The sequence below is a fragment of the Stenella coeruleoalba genome (assembly GCF_951394435.1).
Source record: "Stenella coeruleoalba genome assembly, chromosome: 13".
Taxonomy (NCBI): Eukaryota; Metazoa; Chordata; class Mammalia; order Artiodactyla; family Delphinidae; genus Stenella; species Stenella coeruleoalba.
In genome coordinates, this window is record NC_137159.1 from 26,271,575 (window position 1) to 26,297,977 (window position 26,403).

Genomic DNA, 26,403 nt, shown 5'->3' on the forward strand with positions numbered 1-26,403 from the left:
AGATTAATGCTTTTTTCATGCCTGCTAACACAACATCCATTCTGCAGTCCATGGATCAAGGGGTAATTTTGACTCTCAAGTGTTAGTACTTAAGAAATACATTTTGGATTTTGTTAGGCATAGTTGATTTTAACTAAACAAGAGAAACCTGGTAATATCTATTAAAATTAAAATTCAGATAGAAAAAGAGGATTACATTTTGTAAGGCTATAGCTGCCATAGATAGTGATTCCTCTGATGGATCTGGGCGAAGTAAGTTGAAAACCCTCTGAATTGGAAAGGATTCACCATTCTAGATGCCATTAAGAACATTCATGATTCATGGGAAGAGGTCAAAATATCAATATTAACAGGAGTTTGGAAGAAGTTGATCCCAACCCTCACAGGTGACTTTGAGGGGTTCAAGACTTTCATGGAGGAAACAAAAAAAAAAGGTGTGGGACTTCCCTGGCAGTCCAGTGGTTAAGACTCTGCGCTTCCAATGCAGGGGGCGGGGGTTCGAGCCCTGGTTGGGGAACTAAGATCCCACATCCCATGCAGGGCAGCCAAAAAAAAAAAAAAAAAATTAAGTTATATATGTTGTTCTTTCAGACATAATGCTATTGCACACTTACTATAGTATAACGTAAACATAACTTTTTTTTTTTTTCATTTGTGCGGTACGCGGGCCTCTCACTGTTGTGGCCTCTCCCATTGCGGAGCACAGGCTCCGGATGCGCAGGCTCAGCGGCCATGGCTCACGGGCCCAGCCGCTCTGCGGCATGTGGGATCTTCTCGGACCGGGGCACGAACCCGTGTCCCCTGCATCAGCAGGCGGACTCTCAACCACTGCGCCATCAGGGAAGCCCCGTAAACATAACTTTTATATGCACTGGGAAACCAGAGAAATTCATGTGACTTTATTATCATATTCGCTTTATTGCAGTGGTCTGGAACCAAACTTGCAATGTCTCCAGGGTATGCCTGTATACATCTTAGCACCTTTGGCATTTTTGTCCAAATAGACTTTGACAAATAAAGTATGAATATAACCCTTTTCATCTTCATTTCTCCAAATGCAGAATCACCTTCATTTTCCTCTATAACATACAATGTTTCTGCTTCAACTGCTGAAAGAATTCCTTCATTCTGACCTTCAAATATGTAGAGAATTTTACAAGTCCCTGTGGGGGGGAATATGTTCCTTGTCATCGAATTTATTATTAAAAGTCATGACCAGACCTGCACCTCACTCTCCTGACTTTGCTCCTCTGTGTAACCGGTGTCTGTATTCTTCCAGTCTTGTGCACAGTTATTTGGGACTGAGATTTTTATGCATTACACTCTGTTGTCAGGCCTCTTCACTTGGTGCTGAGAGCCTGCCTTCAACCTCAGCTAGCCAGACTTCAAGGTTCTGGGCCTCTCGTCACAGTTTTCCTACGTATATGTATATATGTATATGAAACTCTCTCTCTCTCTCTCTCTCTCGCTCTCTCTCTCTCTCTCTCTCTCTCTCTCTATATATATATATATAGTTAATTTGTGACCCAAACTGGCTGGATCTCCCATTTGAGGATTCATTAGACAGTCACTCTTCATCTTTGTTATACCATCTCTGATCCATTTCCATCTGGATTTCTTTATTTAATTCATTGACTTTCTTTATATAGCTTTTTCCTTCTTTGTTGAGATGAAAGATTGCTGAAACCCTCTGGTGTTGCCCCCCCCCCCCCCCCGCCACGCTTTAGGTTTTTAAAGTGAATTTGGGGTTTGAAGATCATGAACTCATTGAAGCAATGAGTACCCTTTACTGTGTGGGAAACATTTATTTTTATGAACAGCCATAACTTTCCGTTGGATTTGCTATCAGATTTGACCTCTGTTTTGTCTACTCTGGAATTTTAAACACGATGATCAGACACAGTACACTTCATTGGCTGAGTGTCTTCCTCAGATGTCTCCAGGAGGCTCAAACTCTGACTTGAAAGTTTCTGTTACCAACTATGACATTTATCTGATCATTGATTCAGCTGACTTAACTATGGTATCCAAGCATTTCCCACTGATTACTATTGCCTGTTGATCAACATCTGCATGTCTTCATTGATCCTCCAATTCTCACTGTCCTTCTTTCTTCCATCTCTTGTATTTTCTGAAGGATGTTGGATATATGAGGATGGTAATATGCATGCAGGTCCTGGTCCAGTTTCTTGAAGACTTGGTGAGTAATCTGCTTTGCTGTCCTCTGCTATTGGTGATACTTTTGAGTTTGTTGGTGTGCCTTTTCAACACCTACCTTTTAAACACTCATGTCAGCGTGATTTTTTTTTTTTCCAAAATACTGCTGTGTTCTGTCAGTCTTTTGGAATCTCACACATACCGTCGTTTACTTGATTTACGTTGCTTCCAGCAAGTGTCTATCGGTGGCTCTCTTTTGTGCATCACGAAAAGTGCGATATCCACTCCTGCTCTGGTCTTGAACACAGCCCGCTAACTCCACGGTGACCTGTGAGGTCAAGTTCTCCAAGGTAAATGCATGGTTGCCCAGCGTGACCGCTCATTTCGCTCACAGGGTGGGAAGGAACGCTTTACATGACGAATATACTTGTATTCTTCCTCCTTCCAGTTCTTTTTAGGTTGGTATTTCTTCAAAAGATTCCTGAGTTGCTTTGTAAAGCTGAGTTCAGTCTGTCGTTTCCCTGACAAATGTGATGTATTTCTCAAGAATACCAACTCCTCACTGCTTGTGTTTTCCTAAGTCGAACGGATCCCCGAGCTCGGTGCCCCAGTCCGGGCGCAGGGGCGGTTAGAGGCTCCCCGCGGCGGGCGCGCCGCCCGCGTCCTGCTGGGTCTCCCCCACGGCCCCCCCGCCCCGCCCCGGGTAGATCCGCACTAAGATCGCTCCACCCACCGCCCGCCGTGGCCTCTTGTGTGCTTTAGCTTGTAAATGACCCGGATGTTCTCCCGAGTCCGGAAGCGCGCGCTCAAGCTTTGTCCGGGCGAATGGCGCACGGGCCCGGAGGGAAAGACCGAGGGGTACGGACGTCGGCTGTCAACGCTACCCTGGCCCTGGACCTAGCAGGATGGAGCGCTCCAGAGGGAGGTCCGACGAGTCTCTGGGATGCAGCATCCTGGGAGGAGCCCGGAGGTCCAAGAGGCCCTCTCATGTAAGAAAGGAGTTGGCCCGTGGGTGGTCCCAGAGCGCTTCTGGTAACAGGGCCCCTGGAACACTATTGGGTCTTCCCGCTGGCACCTCAAGCCAGACTTACCTCTGCCTCCTCATTCCATTCTCTCTCGACCACCCATAAACCAGACTGTACCGCCCAACCTGCTCGCCCTCTTCTGGTAGAGGTGGACCAAAGCCAAAGCCAAGCATAAAATGGAATGCCATCATCTGAGAATTAACTTCAGAGATAATTAACGTCAGTAATCTTTATGGTTAAAAATTCAACTAAAAAACTTAAAATTATATACTGGGTTGTACAGACAACATCTCAGATGTGTCAGGCTTAGATCGTTCCTGTGGTCCTTATATTACACATTTGTGGAATGAAAAAAATGTTTATGTTCATGTCATGCTATTGCATCATTATCATTAACTTTAATTCACGACGGAGATTTTTCAGTAAAATTTTCTAGAAGGAACTTTGTTCCTAGGAGTCATAGCTTGAATAGACATTTTAAAAACCCTTTGTTTTTTGCTAAAAATTAGTTGGCAGACTATAAGCTATCTTTTGTTTAAAATTTTAGCTTCCTCAAAAAGCCAGAAAAAGAACTACAAAATTAACCAAATAAAGAACACGGAAGGAAATGATAACCATAAAAGCATAAATTAATGAGGTAGGAAACAAAAGATAGTGAAAATAATAAATCAAAATGCTGGTTCTTTTGGAAAAAATTAACAAAATCAACAAACCAGTAGCTAAACTAATTGAGAAAAAAGGGAAGAAAGCACAAAAATACAAAATATAAAGGGGCATAGGGGAATTAACCATTGAAACAGAGGAAACTAAAAAAATATATGAGACTACTTTGTCCAACTTTATGCAAATAAATTTCAAACTACAGATGAAATCAATAATTTCAGAGGAGAATACAGTTTCCCAAAATTGACCCTCATGGAGAGAGAAAACATTAACAGACCAATCTCCATAAAATAATAGAGAAATTTATCAAATAAATACACCATATATAGGAGAATTCTATCAAATCCTTAAACACCAGACAAGCCTAATACTACACAAATTATTCCAGGAACTAAAAGATGAAAGGAAATAGCCAAATCCTTTTGCAAAGCAAGTATATCAATTAATATAAATTAATTAATAAAATTAAACCTGTTTTAAAAATCCTAAGGGATCCACAAAGAACTATTAGAACTAGTAAATGAGTTCAGCAAGGTTGCAGGATACAAGATCAATATACAAAAATCAATTGTACTTCTATACACTGACAGTGAATAATCTGAAAATAAAATTAGAACAATTCCACATACAATAGCATAAAAAGAATAAAATACTTAAGAATAAATTTCCCAAAATGAGTTTAGGATTTGTACACTGAAAACCACAAAACATTATTGAAAGAAACTGAAGAAGTTCTAAACAAATGGAAAGACACCATGGATTAGAATATTGTTAAGATGGCAATACTCTCCAAATTGATCTATAGATGCAACACAATCTCTATCAGAATTCCAGCTGCCTTTTTTTGCAGAAATTGACGAGCTGATTCTAAAATTCATATGGAAATGTAAGGGGCCTAGATTAGCCAAAACAGTATTGAAAAATAAGTTGGAGAATTTGTACTTCCCAATTTCAAAACTTACTACAAGGCTACAGTAATCAAGACAATAAGGTACTGGTATAAGGATAGAAATAGAGATTAATGGAATAGAATTGAAAGTTCAGAAACAAACCTTTACATTTATGGTCATTTGATTTTCAGCAAAGGTGCCAAGACAATTCAAGGTGGAAAGAATAGTCTTTTCAACAAATATCACTGGGACAACTGGATATCCAGATGTACAATAATAAAGTTGGACCCCTTCCTCACCCTGTACAGAAAAATTAATTCAAAATCTATCATAGACCTAAGTGTAAGAGCTAAAATTATAAAACTCTTAGAAGAAAACATGGAAGTAAATTTCTGTGACCTTAGGTTAGACAAAGCCTTCTGATATATGACACTAAATGCAAGTGAGAAAAGAAAAATAAATTGGAATCCATCAAAATGAAAAACTTTTGTGCTTCAAAGACACCATCAAGAAAGTGAAAATACAATTCAAAAGTGGGAGAAAAAAGTTGTAAATAAAGGACCTGGACCTATGTCTCACACCATACACAAGAAAAATATGCAAACGATCAGAGGTCTAAATGTTAAAGATGTAATCACACAAGTAGTAGAAGAAAGCTTATATAAAGAATTCATACAACCCAACAATAAATACAGATAACCCAATTTAAAACTAGGCAAAAGATTTGAATATCTCCAAAGAAGATATACAAATTGCCAAAAGCACATGAAAAGATTCTCAGCAGAATTAGCCATTAAGAAAATGAATATCAAAACTACCATGAAATTGCACTTCACACCCACTAGCATTGCTAGAATAAAAAACATGAACAATAACAAGTTTGGAGAGAATGTGGAGACATTGGAACTCTTATACATGCTGGTGGTGCAGCTGCTTTGGAAAACTGTCTGACAGTTTCTCAAACAGTTAAACATAGAGTTACCATATGACCCAGCAATTCCACTCCTAGGTATCTACCCAAGAGAAGTAAAAACATATGTGGACACAAAATCTTGTACATGAATGTTCATAGCTTTGTTCATAATAGCTAAAAAGTAGAAACAATACAAATGTCCATCAACTGATGAATGGGTAAACAAAATGTGGTATATTTATACAATGGAATACTATTAAGCCATAAAAATGAATGAAGTACTAATACATGCGACAATGTGAATGAACCTTGAAATCATTCTATCAAGTGAAAGAAGCCAGACACACAGATTATATGATTCCATTTACATGAAAATTCCTGAGTAGACAAATTCTTAGAAAAAGAGAGTAGATAGGGTTAGGGATAAGATGTGACTGCTAATGGGTATGGAGTTTCTTTCTGAGGTGATGAAAATATTCTGGAATTATATACTGTTGATCCACACACACTTTATGAATATACTAAAAATCACTGAATTGTACACTTTAAAAGGGTGAGCCTTACTCTTTGTGAGTTATATCTCAGTAAAGCTGTTAACTTTTATAACCCATATAAAAGTGGAGGTAAGGGAATAAGAAAGAAATCTATAAATTGATAAGGAATTATTTCCAGTTTATGTTGTTAAGATATAAAAGTGCAATCAACTGGAAGCAACCCAAATGTCCATGAACCAGTAGAGGGATAAACAAATTTTTCTAGCCACACAACAAAATAGTACACAACAATAATAAGGAAAAGAACAAGTAGTACTTTTAACAACAGTTATGAATCTCACTTTCATTATGCTAAGTGAAAGAGGCCAGATGATACAAAGGGCTAAATACTGTCTGATTCCATTTCTATGATAGTCTAGAAAAGGTAAAATAATAGAGAGAGGAATTAAATCTGTGTTTGCCAGAGGCTGGGAGTGGAAGAAGAAGATTGACTGCAAAGGGACAGGGAACTTATTGGGGTGCTGGACATGTTCTGTATCTTGATTTTGGTGGTGGTTACCTAGTTTGATAGCCAGCATCAATCAAACTGTACACTTAAAAGGAGTGAATATATCATACTTCAATAAACCTTCCTTTTAAAAAAACACAAAAGTTTGAAAGTATATTTCATATGCTGGCTTTTGTGTAAGTAAGGGAAATAAAAGTCTATATTGTGTCTGCTTATTTTTGTAAAAGGAAAGATTGGAAAGATAAACCAGAAATTTAATGAAACTGGCTTACCTAGAGGGGCTAGGTGGGAATGGAGAGAGAAGAAGAGAGAAAAGAATGAGACTTTTCTGAATACATCTTTTTCATATAGTGTTGACTTTTTAACTGTTAATATTTTACATATTCAAAAAATAAATCGATGAGGATGGGGAAAATACTTAACATTTAAAAATGAACCTAGTTGAAAGTCAAATTGATAACAAACTCATTTATACAGAAGAAAAAAATATGATTAGTTCAAGTAACTTTGAACACCGTCCTTTTAATTGGACATATTCTGAGAATAAGAAAAAATCTACAAAGAAATCTTGACTTTTACTTGATATTTTTGTTGTTGGTAGTGGTATAAGTGTAACAACTCTGAAACTATTTTGTGTGTATTGTAGGATTGAGCAAATGACTAAATACATCAATAATGTTGGGAGTGAATGTTTTCACTGTGGAAAAAGAGATATTGAGAGAGAGAATTAGCCCCTGACAGCTGGGAGCTGACCTGGCACCGGAGGTAGGCTGTGGTGTTTATTAAAAGTAAAAATTTCACAGAACACCAACGTCAGGGAAGGCCACTCTGTGATGGTGATGGATCCAAATAAAAAGAGGGCCACCTCATAATCGTGTCCAAACACAGACAAAAACTTGAACATTGTTTAAAACCACAAAAATGGCCTAACCCTGTGATTGGTAGCCTTGTTCCCATGCTTCTCTCTTTCTAGAAAAGAATTAAGATACCTGCCCATAGAGTTAGCCCTGCCTCCTTACAGCCATATCCAGAGCAATGTGCACTCCCTCAAACCTTCCTCCATAATCACCCAACACAAGCCCAAATCCTGCTAAGTCCTTTCTGACACCCTCCCCCTGGGACGTCGCATGGCTCCTCAAGTTGAGCAGTTTCCCTGTTGCAACAGGTCATAAATCTAACTTCGTTTAACTGTAGGTGTGCTCCTGGTGGCCTTTAGCTGATGAAGGAAACTTACAATACAGATGTGGAACACAGAATGGAGAGGAAAAGCCCTGTGGTGTTAGAGGGGAATTAGGGTTATCTATTTGAGCTCATGATTTTTTAAAAAAATGTGTTCATGTATCTCCTAAATCTGTCAACTGAAAGGGCTGGGAAGCGATACTCCAAGTAGCACTGGACATGAATATCTCCCAGATTTTGATTTCTAAATATTTTCCATTTTAAAAGAACCAGGGCTTCTTGGAGAAATGGCTGATTCCAGGACTGGGGCAGGGAAAGTGTGAGATAAGCCTGGAATATATTGTGTGACAGAAAACAAGAAAACACTTGAATGATGAGGACATATCAAAGGTCACAGGCATGAGCTTGAGGGGCGCCACTGGTTAAAGTAGAGACAACTTGTGTATCAAAAATGAATAGTTTAAAAACATGCAATTATAAATAAGAATCTACGAGTTCATAGTACTACTAATATTACTACGAATAATACAAAAGGAGGGAGAAGGAAAAGTGCTTTTTTAAAATAGAAGAATGCCAACCAGTAAATGTAGGAATTATAACATTGGAAAATTACCATTTTTGTAACAACCATGGTTAATAGTTGATTCGCACAAGAATCAATGGAGGACTTCCCTGGTGGCACAGTGGTTAAGAATCCGCCTGCCAATACAGAGGACACAGGTTCGAGCCCTGGTCCGGGAAGATCTCACATGCCGCAGAGCAACAAAGCCCATGTGCCCCAGCTACTGAGCCTGTGCTCTAGAGCCCGCAAGCCACAACTACTGAGCCCGCGTGCCACAACTACTGAAGCCCGCGCGCCTATAGTCCGTGCTCCACAACAAGAGAAGCCACCCCAATGAGAAGCCTGCGCACTGCAGCAAACAGTAGCCTCCGCTCACCACAACTAGAGAAAGCCTGCATGCAGCAATGAAGACCCAACGCAGCCAAAAAAAAAAAAAAAGGCAAAGTGCAGCAGAGAGTCATAAAAGTGTCTTTTCACAATGAATTCCAGAAATTGCAATTATGTCTTTTTTTTTCAAGACTGATTCTAGTGGGTTTGATTTGTCTCCAAGTTAAAAGTTTTAAACATACAATTCAAAGTGGCCACACAGAATGATGGAATTGAAATAATATGTCCATTTCTTCATCCTTACATTTTATTGTGGGGACTGTATTTCAAATGTACAATTTAAAGCAGGGTATGGCGGGAGGGAGTAATTAGAGGCATTAAGGAGCTAAAAGCCAGAACCAAAGATTCAGAACCTTTACAAATTCACTCTTAAAACATGGCGGCTAATGAAATGTGAACTTAAAATATACAGTGGAATATTATTTGGCCTTAAAAAGCAGTGAAGGGCTTCCCTGGTGGTGCAGTGGTTGAGAGTCCGCCTGCCGATGCAGGGGACACGGGTTCGTGCTCCGGTCCGGGAAGATCCCACATGCCGCAGAGCGGCTAGGCCCGTGAGCCATGGCCGCTGAGCCTGCGCGTCCGGAGCCTGTGCTCCGCAACGGGAGAGGCCACAACAGTGAGAGGCCCACGTACGGCGGAAAAAAAAAAAAAAAAAAAAGGAGTGAAATTTTGACACATTCTATTCCATGGATGGATCTTGAAGACATTAATGCAAAGTGAATTAAGCCAGACGCAGAAGGACAACTATTGTATGATTCCACTTCTATGAGGTACCTAGGTAGTCAAATTCATAGAGAGGGAAAGTAAAAAGATGGTTGCCAGGGGCCGGGAGGGGAGGATGAGGAGTTATTGCTTAGTGGGCACAGAGTTTTTGTTTGGGATGATGAAAAAGTTCTGGGGATGGATGGTGGAGACTGCACAACAATGTGAATGTAATTAATGACACTGAACTGTAAACGTGTAAATAGTTAAAATAGTAAACTTTATTTGATGTACATTTTACAATAAAAAATAAATTGGAAAAATTGCTAAGTAAACAGAAACCAAGGGGAAAACTCACTTTAACCCAAATAATAGTAATAATTAAAAAAAAAAAAAGCATGCTGCTGAGTCTGCGTGTCAGGGGCTGACTTGGTACTAATTTACCTGCAGAATGTAATGTTTATTAAAGAGTAATTTTTAAATGTGCTAATCTGCAGGGAGATCAGCTTGGTGCTTTGTGACCACCTAGAGGGGTGGGATAGGGAGGTTGGGAGGGAGATGCAAGAGGGAAGAGATATGGGGATATATGTATATGTACAGCTGATTCACTTTGTTATACAGCAGAAACTGACACACCATTGTAAAGCAATTATACTCCAATAAAGATGTTAAAAAAAAACATGAAATGTTAACATCAAAAAAAATAATTAAAAAAAAAGTGCTAATCTGAAGGTTCTTTATTGTTAAAACAGTAACCACAACAACTGTTAGACCCACAACGTGGGCTCCTTGGGGAGGCCATCTGCAAGCGCCCGCTGAAAGCAAAGACCCAGCCTGGGGACTCCAGGCCGCCTATGACGTGAAGTTTCTCCACCGCGCTTCTCAGTGCTCACCCAGCAGACAAAACACACGTTAATGCAATTAAAGTGTCAATTCCAGCAATAAAAAGAAACGAGCTATCAAGCCACGAAAACACATGCGGAAACTCAAATGAATATTGTAAGTGAAAGAAGCCAATCCGAAAAGGCTGCACGCTGTGGGATTCCAACTATATGACATTCTGGAAAAGGCAGAACTATGGAGGCAGTGAAAAAAGATCAGTGTTGGCAGGGGTTGGAGGGGAGGAAGGGATGAACAAGGTGGCACACAGGATTTTTAAGGCAGTGAAACTATTCCGTAGGATGCTGCAATGGTGGATACATGTCATCACACGTTTGTTAAAACCCGTAGAGTGTACAATACAAAGAGTGATCCCTAATGTAAACTATAGACTTTGGTTCATTATTTTGTATCAATATTGACTCACCTATCATAACAAATGTACCACACTAATGCAAGATGTTAGTAATAGGGGAAATTGGGGAGGATGGGGTGGGTATAGGGGAACTCTCTACTTACTAATAAATTTTTCTGTAAACCTAAAACTGCCCTACAAATAAAGTTTATTAATTTAAAACAAAGCATTATTTCACTTTTCCTTTTTTGTACCGTAATATTTACCTCATTTATTGCCTTAGGAATGACATTGTTTAGAATTGCCAATGCATAGGGACAGTAAAAACCAGCCGGACATTTTAGTCTCCAGTGAGGTCCTCTGCTCTGAACTGCTTGGATGTCTGGGCCTGGCGGTGTGTGCCCAGCACCCAGCACAGTAGCTGCTGAGAGCAAGGCGTTCGGTGCTGGCTATGGACTGAGTGGATCTGAGACTTGTGGGCTGTGGGCCTACAGCTTTTGCTCAGGGTTCCGAATGTAAACATGGCTGAAGAGTTGAAATGTTTTTGCAGAAGTGATTCCTCAGCCAATGAGGAGGAGGTTAATCTCCAGAACTTGGACTTCTTGATCAAATGAGCCTGCAATGCCTTGAAGGTAGCAATTCCACCTGACCTCATTCAGAACATTTTTCTTCCCATAGACCTTTTTTTTTTTTTTGCGCGGTACGAGGGCCTCTCACTGTTGTGGCCTCTCCCGTTGCGGAGCACAGGCTCTGGACGCGCAGGCTCAGCGGCCATGGCTCACGGGCTCCGCCGCTCCGCGGCATGTGGGATCTTCCCGGACCTGGGCACGAACCTGTGTCCCCTGCATCGGCAGGCGGACTCTCAACCACTGCGCCACCAGGGAAGCCCTTCCCATAGACCTTTGATTACTGATTCAGAACCGTTTATTCTGTGTCCTTTATTGGGAACTCCGTATTTTTTTTTTTACATCTTTATTGGGGTATAATTGCTTTATAATGGTATGTTAGTTTCTGCTTTATAACAAAATGAATCAGTTATACATATACATATGTTCCCATATCTCTTCCCTCTTGCGTCTCCCTCCCTCCCACCCTCCCTATCCCACCCCTCCAGGCGGTCACAAAGCACCGAGCTGATCTCCCTGTGCTATGCGGCTGCTTCCCACTAGCTATCTATTTTACGTTTGGTAATGTATATATGTCCATGCCTCTCTCTCGCTTTGTCACAGCTTACCCTTCCCCCTCTCCACATCCTCAAGTCCATTCTCTAGTAGGACTGTGTCTTTATTCCTGTCTTACCCCTAGGTTCTTCATGACATTTTTTTTTCTTAAATTCCATATATATGTGTTAGCATACGGTATTTGTCTTTCTCTTTCTGACTTACTTCACTCTGTATGACAAACTCTAGGTCTACTCACCTCATTACAAATAGCTCAATTTCATTTCTTTTTATGGTTGAGTAATATTCCATTGTATATATGTGCCACATCTTCTCTATCCATTCATCTGTGGATGGACACTTAGGTTGCTTCCATGTCCTGGCTATTGTAAATAGAGCTGCAGTGAACATTTTGGTACATAACTCTTTTTGAATTATGGTTTTCTCAGGGTATATGCCCAGTAGTGGGATTGCTGGGTCATATGGTAGTTCTATTTGTAGTTTTTTAAGGAACCTCCATACTGTTCTCCATAGTGGCTGTACCAATTCACATTCCTACCAGTAGTGCAAGAGTGTTCCCTTTTCTCTACACCCTCTCCAGCATTTATTGTTTCTAGATTTTTTGATGATGGCCATTCTGACTGGTGTGAGATGAATGTAGTTTTGATTTGCATTTCTCTAATGATTAATGATGTTGGGAATTCTGTATTTTCAAGAGGCATTTCACTGCTCTGTTCTCATAGTCTTTTATGGGCTTGTGCATCTCCCTATGTAATCTTTTGTGTTAAATAGCTGTTTCCTGATATACCTTAGTTATTCTGTTCTCAGCATATCAGTCGTGCTTTCAGCATCGATACTATTTAGTCTGTTATCGAGGAATCTTGCTTTTGTTGAGTGAGATATTCTTTTTATTTATCTATTCATTTATTTATTTATTATTGAAGTGTAGTTGATGTACAATATTATATAAGTTACAGGTTACAGTACAGTGATTCACAATTTTTAAAGGTTATACTCCATTTATAGCTATTATAAAATATTGGCTATATTCCCTGTGTTGTACAATATACACTTGTAGCTTTTTTCTTTTGAGAATAGATTGCAATCACTGTCTAACCTTCTGTATTTCTTGCAAAGGATTCATTGCTAGTCTCTGAATTAATGTTTGAGGTTCTTTGTGCAGTAAAAGTTTTTCTTTGGTTTCAGAAAACTCGACTTCCTGTTTATTCATACTTCCTTGAGTAAAATCTTGTTGATCTTTTTGTTCTTATTGATAATTTATTTGGAGTAGTTTTATAGTTTATGTAAATATTTTAATGGATTTTAAAAGGAGTGAGTTCTTGGGGGTATTATTTGCACTACCATTAGCCTGAGAGCACTTTCATATGTGAGAAGCCACCTGGCCGGGGTGGGGGCAGGCACTGAGGAGATCATCGGACAAGGACACCGAATGGGCTGTGAACTGGGGCCATGTCCTGCAGGGCCTTCGGACGGAGTTAGGGAGTTGCCCCTTACCCTGAGAGCTGTGCCAAATGGAGAGCAGTGAGGAGTATTACCGGGAAATAGTATCATCCTCTTTGGTTTAAGGAAGATTATCTAGGTAAGGAGATCAGCTTTGGTGAGGTGAGCAGAGAGACAAAATGGGGGCTAGAATGCAGACTTTCCAATATTGTTACTTTTGAAAAGCTCTAAAAAGCACAAGTCTTCCTGCAGAGCCACCTTGTCCTATGCCTCTTGTACTCGTAGACCTGCAGGCTGCCAGCCATACCTTAAGCTCAGCTTGTGGGTAGATTCCTGCCAGTGAGAACAATGTGTATCCCTTGGATGCATGGCTCTTAAGGTGCAGAAGAAGCAGGGGTATATTTGGACAGGGCTCAGGCTTCGGTGTCAGACACACCTGGTTTGAGTCCGGATTCTGCCACTTCCTAGATGATGGTCATAGGCAAGTCACTTAATCTTTCAGAAAGTTCTCATTTTTAGACCAAAGTATGAGAGGCCTCTTCCCTGGGCCCCTGGCTTTAGAAGGCCCTGCTGTGGTCCTCTCCTGCCCACAGGGAATCTATGCCAATGATCAAGGCCCACATGTTAGTCTATGTGAATGGTGCCCCCCAGACTTGTGCAGTGCACATCCTGTGCAACTGCCCAGTGTGGACTGCTAATAATAGTGAAAAGAGGAGGCAGGATTGAGGACACTAAGGGGGTAAAATCCAGCCTTGGCTGGTGTCAGGATGTGACCAGTAGAATGATTGGGCCATCAACAGCCAGAGGAAAATATGGCAGAGACTTGAGAGGTCAATTTTAGGTGTGTTAAGACTTTGGCCCTGCCAAACAGCCATCCAGAGCTATCCAGCAGCCCAAACTCATGAGGGTCTCAGGGCTTGACACAGCTTTGGAAATCACTGGCATCAGGGTCATGGTTGAGGCCTGGTGGCTGAGCAAGGCCTCTGAGGGAAAGCCTATAGGTCATGGTGAGGATTGAGCCTATTCTCCCGGGGGGCATATGTGTTTAATGGACATGAGGGCAAAAAGGGGCCATGAGAAGAGCAGAGGGCTTTAAGGTTCTGGGATAATGGGACGTCACTGGTGGTACATCCCAGGAGTAGAGGGTTTTGAGAGATCAGTGAAGACAGAATCATTTGCCTAGAAGACAGTTCTTTCTGGAGGAACAAAGACACAGTGAGTGAGTAGTGTGGATGTTGAAGCCAGGAGGTTGTCTACACCTGCAGAAACGTGGTGGTGATAGGAAGCAGGGAGAAAGGCGGTGAGCTTGAGGGCAGAGCAGGATCAGGCCGACAGTCCTGAGAGCACGGTGAGGGGAGGAGCTGCAGAAAGAGGATAGTTGATGAGGCATGTCAGAGGGGAAGCAAAGGGTGCAAATCAAGAGAAAATGTCCGGGGGGAGGGGAGTAGTCCCAAGGAGTAGGAGTCAATGTGTGCGAAGAAAAGAGACAAAATAGGGAAGATGTTTGAAGGGTAGGGAAGGGGTATTGGGCCTGGGTTTGGGCTTGCTGGCAGAGGAAGAGAGCAGGTATCTGTCAAGGCTTCTGCAGGTGGGGGTCAGGGTAGCATTGGAAGCATCTAGATTTTTTTTTTTTTTAAGGAGATGTTGGGGGTAGGAGTTTATTAATTCATTCATTTTTGGCTGTGTTGGGTCTTCGTTTCTGTGCGAGGGCTTTCTCTAGTTGCGGCAAGCGGGGGCCACTCTTCATCGCGGCGCGCGGGCCTCTCACTATCGCGGCCTCTCTTGTTGCGGAGCACAGGCTCCAGACACGCAGGCTCAGTAGTTGTGGCTCACGGGCCTAGTTGCTCCGTGGCATGTGGGATCTTCCCAGACCAGGGCTCAAACCTGTGTCCCTTGCATTGGCAGGCAGACTCCCAACCACTGCGCCACCAGGGAAGCCCTGGATCTAGATTTTGATGAAGCTTTGATTATGTCTTCTATGGTGTCTTCTATGTGTGGTCCTCTTGTGTCTTCTGTGGTGTGCTTGTATCTCTGATGGGAACGTGCACTGTTACATGTGTTTAATGTATTTCAGCTGATCCCCCGCTCCCTAAGGGTATCAATTCATTTCTTCTTACAGGACAATGGGTGCCTGTTATTTTCAGAGTACAATGGGAGACATAAAATGACTAACAGCTCTCCTAGGTTAAGCAGCCTACAAGAGCATCAGCAGAACTTGTGATAAGGTTGTTGAACAAGTTTGCATAGCTAGCTATGTAGGGTTAAACAATATGGACAAAATTAAGATTCAACACTGGCGGGGAGGATGGGTTCAACAGCCCATTTAGGATGGTTAAGGTTCAAGTGCCGTGTGTAGAAGTAAAAACACAAGATGAATTGCATAAAGGCTGGAGCTCGGGAGCCTGACTTGGCAGTCGTTCACATAAGAGGTCGCTCTGTGGTCCATAACTGAGTCTTGGACTCTTTAGTGACTTAAAGCTTTGTATATGCCCAGAGTGATAACGATAGCTTCTATACCTGCCACATCTCAGATGGCTGGTACTTTTACTCCTCTAGTATTTCTTCTTGATCCTCATATCCATATTATGTGGTGTTATTAGCCTGCTTTACAGACAAAGAAAAGGACACAGGGAGATGAAACAGCTCATCTCACGTCACACAGCTGGGAAGTGAGGGAGTCATGTTCTTTCCACTGAGCCACACAGCCCTCAGCGTAACTCAGCTGCTTAAAAAGCTAATAAACTTTGGTGTGTGTTAATAAAAATGGCGTGTCCAGGTTGTGGGACTCCGTGGTGTCTGTGTGCTTGGTTTAGGCCAGCCAGATCCCATCTGGGACATTGGTCATTTCTAGAGATCCCACTGTAATGAAGGATGCTCTAGGTGTGAACAGGGATATGGTGGGGGTAGTATAGGGTCACAAGAAGGTTCAGGGAATTAAGGATGCAGTCATGTGGCTCAGAGGGATGAATTGAGATGCTTCTTGGAGTACAAAGAAATTTAGTGGAAATATGATGGAGGCAGATTTAGATTAGTTCAGTTTATAACTGCAACAAGTTGGAATCTTAGAGTTCAATAGTAATGTGTGAATGAGTAAATCCACACAATGAAATACTAGGCAACTCTTTAAAAAGATGTACAGTTGACCCTTGAACAACACGGGTTTGAGCTGCACAGCTTCACTTATACGCCGATTTTTTTTTTTTTAATCTTTAAAAATTTATTTTTGGCTGCACTGGGTCTTCGTTGCTGCACATGGGCTTTCTCTAGTTGGGGCGAGTGGGGGCTACTCTTCATTGCAGTGCTCCGGCTTCTCATTTCGGTGGCTTCTCTTGTTGCAGAGCACGGGCTCTCGGCACGTGGCCTCAGTAGTTGTGGCACCCAGGCTTAGTTGCTCTGTGGTATGTGGGATCCTCCCGGACCAGGGATCGAACGCATGTCCCCTGCATTGGCAGGTGGATTCTTAACCACTGCACCATCAGGGAAGTCCCAATGCAGATCGTTTTCAATAGTAGATACTACAGTCCTACAGGATCCAAGTTGGTTGAGTGGGTAGACGTGGAACCTCAGATACCAAGGAGCTGCAGATACAGAGGGTGGACTAGTAATTAATCTGGGGCTCTTTGTGCAGAGGGTTGGTGCGCCTAACCACCGCGTTGTTCAAGCGTCAACTATAGTTCTGTATTAGTTCTGTATTACTGATACTTGAAGATATGTTCAGTGAAAAAAGATCACAACATGGTATTATTGTTTTATTCCATTAAAAAAATATATATATATACACACACATATGGTTATATTTAAATAGTCAGAAAATGTTTGTGACCAATAATATGTGGTTCTCTTGTAGTGGGATTTCAAATAATTTTTTAAAACTCCTGTCTTCTAATTTTTCTATATTTAATACGGAATTTGTATAAGAAGAGATAAAAGCATATTTATATTACCCAGTAGTGAGTCAGTCCCTGCCGAAGCAGTAATCTCCTAGCCCCTCACCTCAGGGTCTGGAAATGGGGCCAACACAACAGGGGCTGGGAAAGGGGACACTAGGTCTCTTTCAACTCAAAGATGTCAAGTGGAAAGCAGGTTACCAGACACAGTGTGACCCCGCTTTCATAAAACACACGAACATCTGTGAGAAGCTCTGGTGACCCTGGTGTGCCCAGGCATTTCCAGAGGGTTCCTTTGCAACTGAAACAGAGAAGAAAACCCCCAAGGCTGTCATCTGGCACCCCTATTGCAATGATGGGGTTTTCACGCAAATGTCCTCAGAGAGGAGCTTTCCTATCTAGTGACCTAACGGGATACTGGCATCAACTGGAGAGAGTAATGGACTGCGGGGTTGGCTGTCCCTCAGAGATGCTGAATGCATTTTAGTCCGATGCTTCAAGCAGAAGGGATGGTTTCTCCTCCTCCCATTTGCCCTTCTGTCTTTTCCTTTCTTCAACTTATAGTTCCCTTTTCAGCCATCAACAGAATTGGCAATCTGAATGAAAAGAGGTAGCCCCAGGCATGGGACCTTATGGGAAAGCTCATCTCTCCAAAGATAGGCCCTTCATACTGGATGTGCTGCTGAGGCCATCAGAATGGAGCAGGATGCAACAATCCTTAGCAAACAGTACATCAGAAGTGAACAGTCTTAATGGGGGCGGGGGGTGGGAGTCTCCAAACTGAATGGAAAGAGGGGACAAAAAGATCAGAGGGGAAAAACAAACAAAAGGAGAAACAGATGAGTAAAAGGCCACATCTACTTTCCCCCTTTATAGCAGCTTTAACAGCTTCCAGTCTTTGAACATCACCTTATGCGGGAGGTGGAAGGGGAACAGGCTATTAGTCAGGGCTTCCTTTGTGTACCTACAACCTGCAGGGGGAGGGTGGGATTACAGGGAATCTTAAATACCACAATCTGGGCCCAATTCAAGGGGGTGGGTGGGGTGGGGGAAGAAGCCACACAGAATTTGAGTGCAAAAAATAAATATAAAATTTATTAAAACACCCACAATATTTTAAAGATACCAGGAGTAATACAGTTCACAAACCCAGTTGTTTGTGTAAATTATAATAAAATACAAATCAAAAAAGGATACATACTTGCAATTTCTAGGCACCCTAAATTAAATCTGCTGAAACACTGGGGGAGAAGGGAAGGCAAGGAGGGTAGCTCAGGAGGCAAACCAATAAAGTGGGAGGAAAAAATATTAACAAAAAAGTAAAAATTATACAAAATAAAATTATCAGCATAAATTTACTGTACTAAGAATATCTACAGTTTAATAATACACATCCTATTGCCTTGAGACATTGCAAAAATCTACCATTCATCCATCAACCCCAGATAAACTTCATTTCAAGTAGCCACAGTTACAAAGTCAAGACGGAATATTCAAGTATGGTTGTTAAGTTCACCTCCATTGGAAGCCAAGTAACCAAACAGGAATTCAAAGAGAGAAGAAATAAAACACACCAAAAAGCTACAGGGGTTCTAGATGAAGTCTAATGCATTAATATGCCACAATATGACCTGTCCTTGTTTCTTTTTTTTTAAAATTAGAATACGTGAAAAAGAAATTACATCGCTCCTGTTTTTCTCCTCCTTTTTCCCCTCAAAAGAAAAAAAAGTACTGGAACCAAGAAAATTTGGATGTTCAAATGAGCCAAATAGTATTTTTTAAATCCTCACGTGAATAATGATGAGTTATCCCTGAATGACAGGTAGTCAAAATGAGAAAAGAGCGCAAACAATACCACTACAAAAAGCATCCCTGATATCAGAATAGAAGCAAACAAGGAAGTAGGCCAATTCTCACTGATTCTTAGGCAAAAAGCAACTTTAGACTTTGCATTTCTGTGCTGCAGTCTCTGCTCAGGGAAGAAGCCTATTGCTTTGCTCTTGTCGGCAGCTCTGCAGAAGGAAGGGCTGGGAGTGCCAAGACAGGGGCCTCACACATGGAAAAACTCTTTGCACATGTGGGTGTGGGACTGTATAACCTATGTTGGGGGTATGCACCCCCAAAAATGTTCATTTTGGTCCAGGGTATGTTGAAGCTGGCCATGTACTACAGCAGATGCAACTGGCTAATAAAACTAGGTTTTGAGGGAGTCATTTCAAATGACAGCAATGATGACTGAAAAAGCTCAATGAGATGGGCATGGGAAATTCACATTTTATTCAAAAGCAAAAAAGGAAATGAAATAAAGTCAACCACAGTCCTTCCTTTAGGCATTCTGCCATTTGAACTGAAGAATGAAACACAAAATGACCCCAGATTCTTCAAGGTCAGGTATGTCACCAAATGGACCACCTGTATGTATCAGACCCTCACGGAATCTACTTTACCAAAGTTGTCACGATGTCCCGTTGTTGAGGTATTTAAAAAAATTATTGTGACAGTGGATGACACAAAATGGAGCTTCCTGTTGAGTTTTTAAAATATCAACTTTTGTGGACCCAAGAAGAAATTTAGAATAGCACCAACTAAAAAGAGCCTCAGTGGCACTGAGTGAGCAAAGAAAGCTCCTTCCTTTAAGTTTGAACATGAGGGGTTCCCAATGAGAAGCAGAAGCATTGCTGGGGCAAAGGCTGTGGGGAGCAAAGGAATGAGACCCCCGCCCACCATGGTCCTGGCCAGTGCTAGGTGAGGAAGGAGGCCCATCTGGCCCACCTTGGTATGCAGAGCACCTTTGGAACCCTCAGAGACATCTACTTGGCACCCTGGACTGCAGGAGGAAAACGTGTGTTGGCTATGAGAATGCCTGCCACGTTAGAAGAGGCAGGAGTACCCAACTCCCCTTCCTCCCAAAAAAAAAAAAGAAAAAAGAAAAGCCCTTCACACCTCCTTTCTTATCAGGCCTAAGAGGACAGATGTGAAACGAGAGCGCCCCGCCACCTCCAAGCCAGGAAGGCCCATTCCCCTGTCGTAGTAAGGGGGCTGGCCGCCTTCGAGACTTGCCTTTCTATTTGGCCAGCAAGGGAAGAATAAAACAAAACAGAAAAACTGCTCAGAGCAGGTTCTAGCACGTAAACAGAGGTCTAAGGAGACAGCACCAAAAGGGGGGAGGGGGGGGAGAAGCCAAGAGAGACTGGAGCCCACCTTGTTTTTGGTTGGTTGTGGTTTCAGAACCTTGATAGCACCTCAGCAGGACAGGATCAGGGACAGTCACATTAAAACACCATAGCACCATTTTATTTATACTATTTCAATTCATAAAAATGCTTCCTAGTCCATAAAACACACTTCAGTAACAAAAGGAAAGAGAGATTGGTTGAGGCACGTCAGGGCTATCATTTTAATTTTCCACAGCACTGCCTTGGTGTGAGATCTGGCGGTGGTTAACTTCATGAAGCCTGGCCGGGTTCTCTCAGTGGAATCAGGTTACCATCTACTTACTCACTGTCACCCGTCCTCGCACACCCACTGCTGTCTGGTACAAAGCAATTAAGATCTGCTCTTTCTTTCCTTACTTTAGCACTTTAAAAGTCCCTTGTTCTGCAAACTACTGTTTCCAAAAGAGGCTGGTGAAAGGACCAAGAGGGGTGGGTATGATCTCTTTCCATGCATACCTGTCATCTCAGTGAGACAGCAAAGCAGTACCCACGAAGCCAAAGCGTGGGAAACCTAGGCCCTGCCAAAAAACACACCAAACAACAACAAAAACAAGAAACCTTAAAATCCATGAAACACCTTACTCAAGATTTCTGATGGTTAGATAACGGTTTCTTGAGCTAGCACCAGTTATTTTGCGAGAACCTGCCGCAAAGCGATTTTTATTTTAAAAACCTCTTAGCACAAAACTTTGCAAGTACTTTCCTTGCAAGCAAAAGGCAGGGAAAACAGAAGAAAAGAAGAACCAAATGTCTGCACTGCATGTGGATGGCGTCTGTGGACAGGGCACACTGGGGGATGACTCTTAAGACTCCATCATTTCCGCTGCTATACTATTATTAAAACTTGATCATGTTGTTAGGTTCTTTAGTTGCAATGGCTTTATTTTTCTTCTCATGATAAAAATGTCTGTTAATCATCTTTAGGACTTAAAAAATGATAGTGCCAGTAAAAAATAAAAATTTGATTTTTCTCTTTAAGAAACCTTCAGCAGCAAGGGGGGGGGCGATAAAGAGCTGTGCATAGTTACTTTTTAAACATACGTCTAAAGCATGCTAATTTAATGACTGAGATTTGAGGTAGGTTATACATGTAGTGTGTAAAAATCAGCATGGGCTTGAGCATGGCAACAGCACCACCTAATTTCTGAAACACCGTTCTGAAGGGCATGGGGACGTCCAATGGAGACTGCCTCTTGACTCGCTTCTCAGCAGTCTATTTGCTGATCTAGAATTTATGAACCGAAGGCTGTTTGGGCTGGGGGGACAGACATCACATGCTTTTAGCTTGTATTGGTTTCTTCTTTCATCTAATGGCTTTGCTACCAAAGGGGGATGAGGGGAAGAGTCTATTTAACACACATCAAGGAGATTCATACATGCCAAGCATCAGAATCACCTGGGTTACACTCAGGACCTTCCAAACCAACAGCCAACCTGGGGCTTTCCCGGGTCATACAGACGGTCACATTCTCCAAATGTTTTGTAAAATATTGTATTTCTTGCTTAAGATAATTTAAAATGAAGTTTTCAAGGCACCCCCGCATCTACCTAAGCACGGAGTCAAATGAGACCTGCATAAAAGTACTGATGCGATAAGCAAAATAGCATTTAAAGGACCCAACTTTTCCTCAAAACTAGAAAATCAGCATGCTCATTAAAGACTCTGCTTCCTTTAGCTTGTCAAACTGAAGGTCAGAGGTTTTCCTATAAATCTGAGTTCTGAATAATTCGAAATCCTGATAAGCTCTTGGGTATTTATTTCAAAAGCAATAATATTTCATTTTTGTCCTGTAAAATAAATGCAACTTTACAGAATATGGTAAAAGTGAAGGATAGACAAAGCACGTTAAATATTCAGCTACTATTTACAATTTCTCCCACAATTACATGTTAAAACATACTTTTTTTCAAGTTGCTGTTTAAATCTAGGCAAAAGTGCTTAAAAAAATTTTTTTTTTCACTATTTACAGTTAAAACCAGACCACATAAATGCTCAGGACATCTCACAGCGACTCTCCGCCAGTGCTTCTGGAACAGTTACAGTAAACACCCAGCGGGTCAATTCTCAGCTCTTACACAAGGCACCTGGAAGCTCAGGAACTTGCCTTTAGCATCATCATCTGATTGTTAAACTCATTTTATGAAGACCCACATCTGAATAAAACTGCTCAATAAATATCTGATGTTTATCTCAGGGCTTGGCTGTCATTCACTGTGGGGCCACATTCCCCTCTGTGTCCTTACGAAGCCTCCCACTCACCACACACATCCACATGGGTAGCTGGATATAATTTCTGCTAATACCACAGGAAAAACAGACACTCCAAGAAGTCTGACTTGCTGTCAACGCATGTTGCTTCCACCGGTCAGGCCCAACCTCTCTCAACGATGTTGAAAAAATTAAGCACCACATTCTCATTTCAAAGAACTGAATGAATGCACCAGAATTTTAGAACGGGCATGTTCGAGTGGGTGGAGAGGGGAGGAAGGAAAGGAGAAAATGACCAAATAGAGAAATGGCACCAATTAGGGAGGACAATCATAGCGACCTGCTGAAAACGTTTGACTCTTGCATTTTAAAATCATTAAGTGTAGGCCCCACTCCCCAGATGATAGCATGGAGGAGGTGGGCTCAGGTATGAGGCATGCACCATTGTCCGATGTGAAATCCAGGGATAAGGAGATGCGTTACTGCTGTCACACTGCTGTGCGGAGCTCCTGCAGACACAGCCTGCCCGAGTCAAGGAAGTCCCAGCACAACACTACAGCACCGCTGGCTTTTCACAGCTTGGGTTCAACTTCCTGTTTTTAAAGATACAGTAGCCCTTTTCGGTATCAGCACAGACTTTGGGGCATTTTTTAAAACAAAAATCTGCCACTAAGACGAATTCCTTCGGCCAGTATTCATTGGCTAGTCAGCTCGGCGGAAGAGGCTCCTGAGAGCCTCTGGATTCCAGCGCCATCCCGAGGTGCTGCCGAGGGGACCACGGTATCACGTGACTTGATAGCTAAGGGACAGAGAGGATTCAGTGTGGAGACTAGCAAGCTTGAAGCTGTCTACTTCCAACCTGGTTTCTGGGAAAATCTATGCCAGCATCTCAGGTGCCTGGCCTGGGGTGCACCTGCCCCCATCCCCGACTCCAAGCCGGGGACTGGAAAAGGGACCCCAGCTGTTTTCCTACAGATTCTCCCATCCTACCGGAGAGGACAGAAGCTGTCCTGAGGGCTCCCTCCCCTGAAGGGAAGGCATGTCTGTCAGGAGGGATGCAGTGGGTGGCTACAACCTGCACTTGGCTCATGAGGGGCCGATGGCTGAGAGAACCTTGTCAGCTCCCAAGAGGGCCAGGCTCACCAGGCCCAGCACAACTGGGCAGGAATGAGTGCTTCTGGCCTTTCCTGCCGATCCTTTACCATTACAATTGTCACTTTTAAAAAAATCCAATAAATACACATTTTAAATGGAATTTAAAACTACTCCTTTGTGAAAGGACACTATAAACTTTCTTTCCATTATTGTGATATACAAGGATAGAGTTTTAAAAACAAGAGAAAATAAAAGGTCCCCCCAAACAAGGGAGGAAAAAAACCAACGTGGAAATATAAATATTAAGATCACGAAAAAATCACCCGACAGCCGTAGTTTCTTCTTCAAAGTGCTGGGGAATTGGGGGGAAGGGAGGGGCGGGTCAGTTCTGAGGTTTGGACCATAAATACATATATATGCGTATCTATATATGTATATATAGATAAAAAGACTTCTGCACCCCCAACCCGCCCCCAGGTGTGAGGGCGAAAGCACCACAGAGGCAGCTCGGGCCTGGCCCGACGCTGAGGTACGCTGGCTCCCTGGCACCCTGGCGCCTAGATCCAGCGGCTGTAGGGGCCCGTGACCTTCGTGTAGGCGTACGAGGACACGGTGACTGCTGAGTCCGTGGGCACGGCCAGCGCCTGCCGGGTGGGGACAAGCCCCTTCTTTTCCTTATGTTGGGGCTCGGGGACCATGGCACCCCCCCACTTGCGCTTCTTCCCATACAGCTTGGCCTCCTGCTGGCCCAGGCCCAGCCGGGCGGCCTCCTCCTGTCTCGCCCGCGCCCTCTCGGCCAGCTGCTTCATCTTGGCCTCCCAGAGGGCCAGCCCGTGATTGGGCTGGTTGAGGTTCTTGTGCTGGTAGAAGACCAGCGAAATGCGGGTGGGGTGGCAGCGGTTGGGTTTCTTGAGGGGTGTGGTGGCGTGCAGCTCCCGCCGGGCACACTCGATGAGGATGGAGCCGTGAGCGGGGGCCACGGCCACGCCGCCGATATTCTCGTCCAGGAAGTTGTGTTCACTGTCGGACCACAGCTCCTCCTCTGCCTCCTCTGCCCCAGCAGCGCCGCCGCCTCCGCCGCCCTTCTCCTCCTTGACTGTGCCCTTGCTGGGGGGCTCCTCCGCCGTCCCCTCCTCCAGGCCGAAGGGATCCCACAGCTTCTCCTCGGTCTTCAGGGCCCCAAATAGCTTCTCAGTGGGGCCCAGGGGCATGCCAAAGGACTGCCAGGCTTTGTCCAGCTGGCTCACCCCCGGGGTTGGAATCCTTCCCTCCTCCCCTTTCAGGGGGCTCCACAGCTTGTCTTGGAATCTGGGACCACCTTTCAGGGCAGAGTTGAAATCCCCGGCTCCTACCGCCCATGGCTTCTCAGTTAGGCTGGGCCCAGCCAAGGCCGAGGCGCTGTTCGCAAACTTGCAGTGGCTCCACGGCTTGCCCCGCAGCCGTCCTCCGGGCTGCGGGGCTGGCTGCTGTCCCTCGCCAGGGAATAACCCCCACTGATGCTGTCCATCTGGGAAGTGGGAAGGGGCCAGGCAGCCAGCCCCCAAAGAACCAAGCTTATCGGGGACAACAGCAGGGCTCTCTGCAGGAGGGAACACACCCCAGCTGCCACCCACACTGTGAGTCCTCTTGGGGGACACGCTTGGGCCTCCTGAGTACTGTCCCCATAGGTGATTGGGTCCCCCATTCTGAGACGCCTCAGGCAAAGGCATTTTGCCCATCTTGCCGGGCTCTCTGGGTACAGACTCGGTGTGGACCAGTGGATCTACTGGCTCTTGCTTGATGGATCTGTTGTAGCAACTGGAGCTCTGTACAAAGGGAGAGGGGTCCCTGGACACTGGGTGGAGCTGGGGGGCCTTTGGAAGCAGGTACTCCTTGGGGCCTGGGTAAGCAGGCTGCTGGTGGTGTGGAGCAGGGTGGTGGGTGTCTGTGGGAACAGCCTGGCCAGGCAGCTCGGCAAACTCAGCACCACCGTAGGCTGGGCTCAGGCTGTTGTGCAGAGCGTGGAGGTCTGGCTTCTTCTCAAAACTGCTGTTGCTGCCACTGTGCCCCCAGGTGCTAGGACCCAGGAACTGAGAGGGGAAGACGGGGTTACTGGATGGAAAGCCATAGTAGCCAAATGATGGAAGCGCGTACTTGGAGTGGAAGCCGTTGACGGAGGCCAGGCCGGGCTGTGCATAGTAGGAGTGGTAGGAGTACACGCTGTTCACGCTGTACGGGTCGGAGGGCCGGCAACTGCCCAGCACCGAGTAGCTCTCCACCACTGCGTTGCCGCTGTACTTGAAGGAGCTGAAGTGGTTCTGTGGCTCCACCTTGAGGGAGGGCTTCAGGCTTTGCCGGGACAATCCACCCTTCAGAGACAGGCCTGAGGAAGACAGGAGGCAAGACAGAGAAGAAGCACAGAGAAGCACAGAGACGGACGCTCCCTCTTGCCAAGAGGTTTCCTCTGCTGGGCGGGCGAGACGAGTGAGGCTGGACTTGCTCCCAGTGCAGCGCAGCGTGGCCCGGCCCCACGGAAGCCCCAGAAGAGCAGCCGGCAGCGCCCAGGGCTCCGGTGTTGTCATTCTTCCCGACTCTAGTGAACTCAACCCGGCCTCACTGAAGCCCCCTCGTGCCAGCCACTGCAGGGACGAGGGCCGCCCCACACCCGAAAACCCTGCTGCAG

At 43.8% G+C, this 26,403-nt stretch overlaps 1 protein-coding gene and 1 long non-coding RNA gene across 5 annotated transcripts in view; one reads left to right on the forward strand and one right to left on the reverse strand.

The window, feature by feature from the left end:
• Positions 1–2,135: 2,135 nt before the first annotated feature.
• Positions 2,136–22,491, forward strand: LOC307195821. The gene is made up of 3 exons (XR_013830955.1): positions 2,136–2,200; positions 2,390–2,507; positions 22,408–22,491. It is a non-coding gene; the product is annotated as an uncharacterized lncRNA (long non-coding RNA).
• Positions 18,305–26,403, reverse strand: part of TET3 (tet methylcytosine dioxygenase 3) — a 113,365-nt gene continuing 105,266 nt past the window's right edge. For all 4 annotated transcript variants that reach the window (XM_079940302.1, XM_079940300.1, XM_079940301.1 and 1 more), the window contains one exon: positions 18,305–26,103. In XM_079940302.1, the coding sequence (XP_079796428.1) occupies positions 24,299–26,103 (1,805 nt within the window). In that variant the 3' untranslated portion in view covers positions 18,305–24,298. The remainder of the gene's footprint in view (positions 26,104–26,403) is intronic.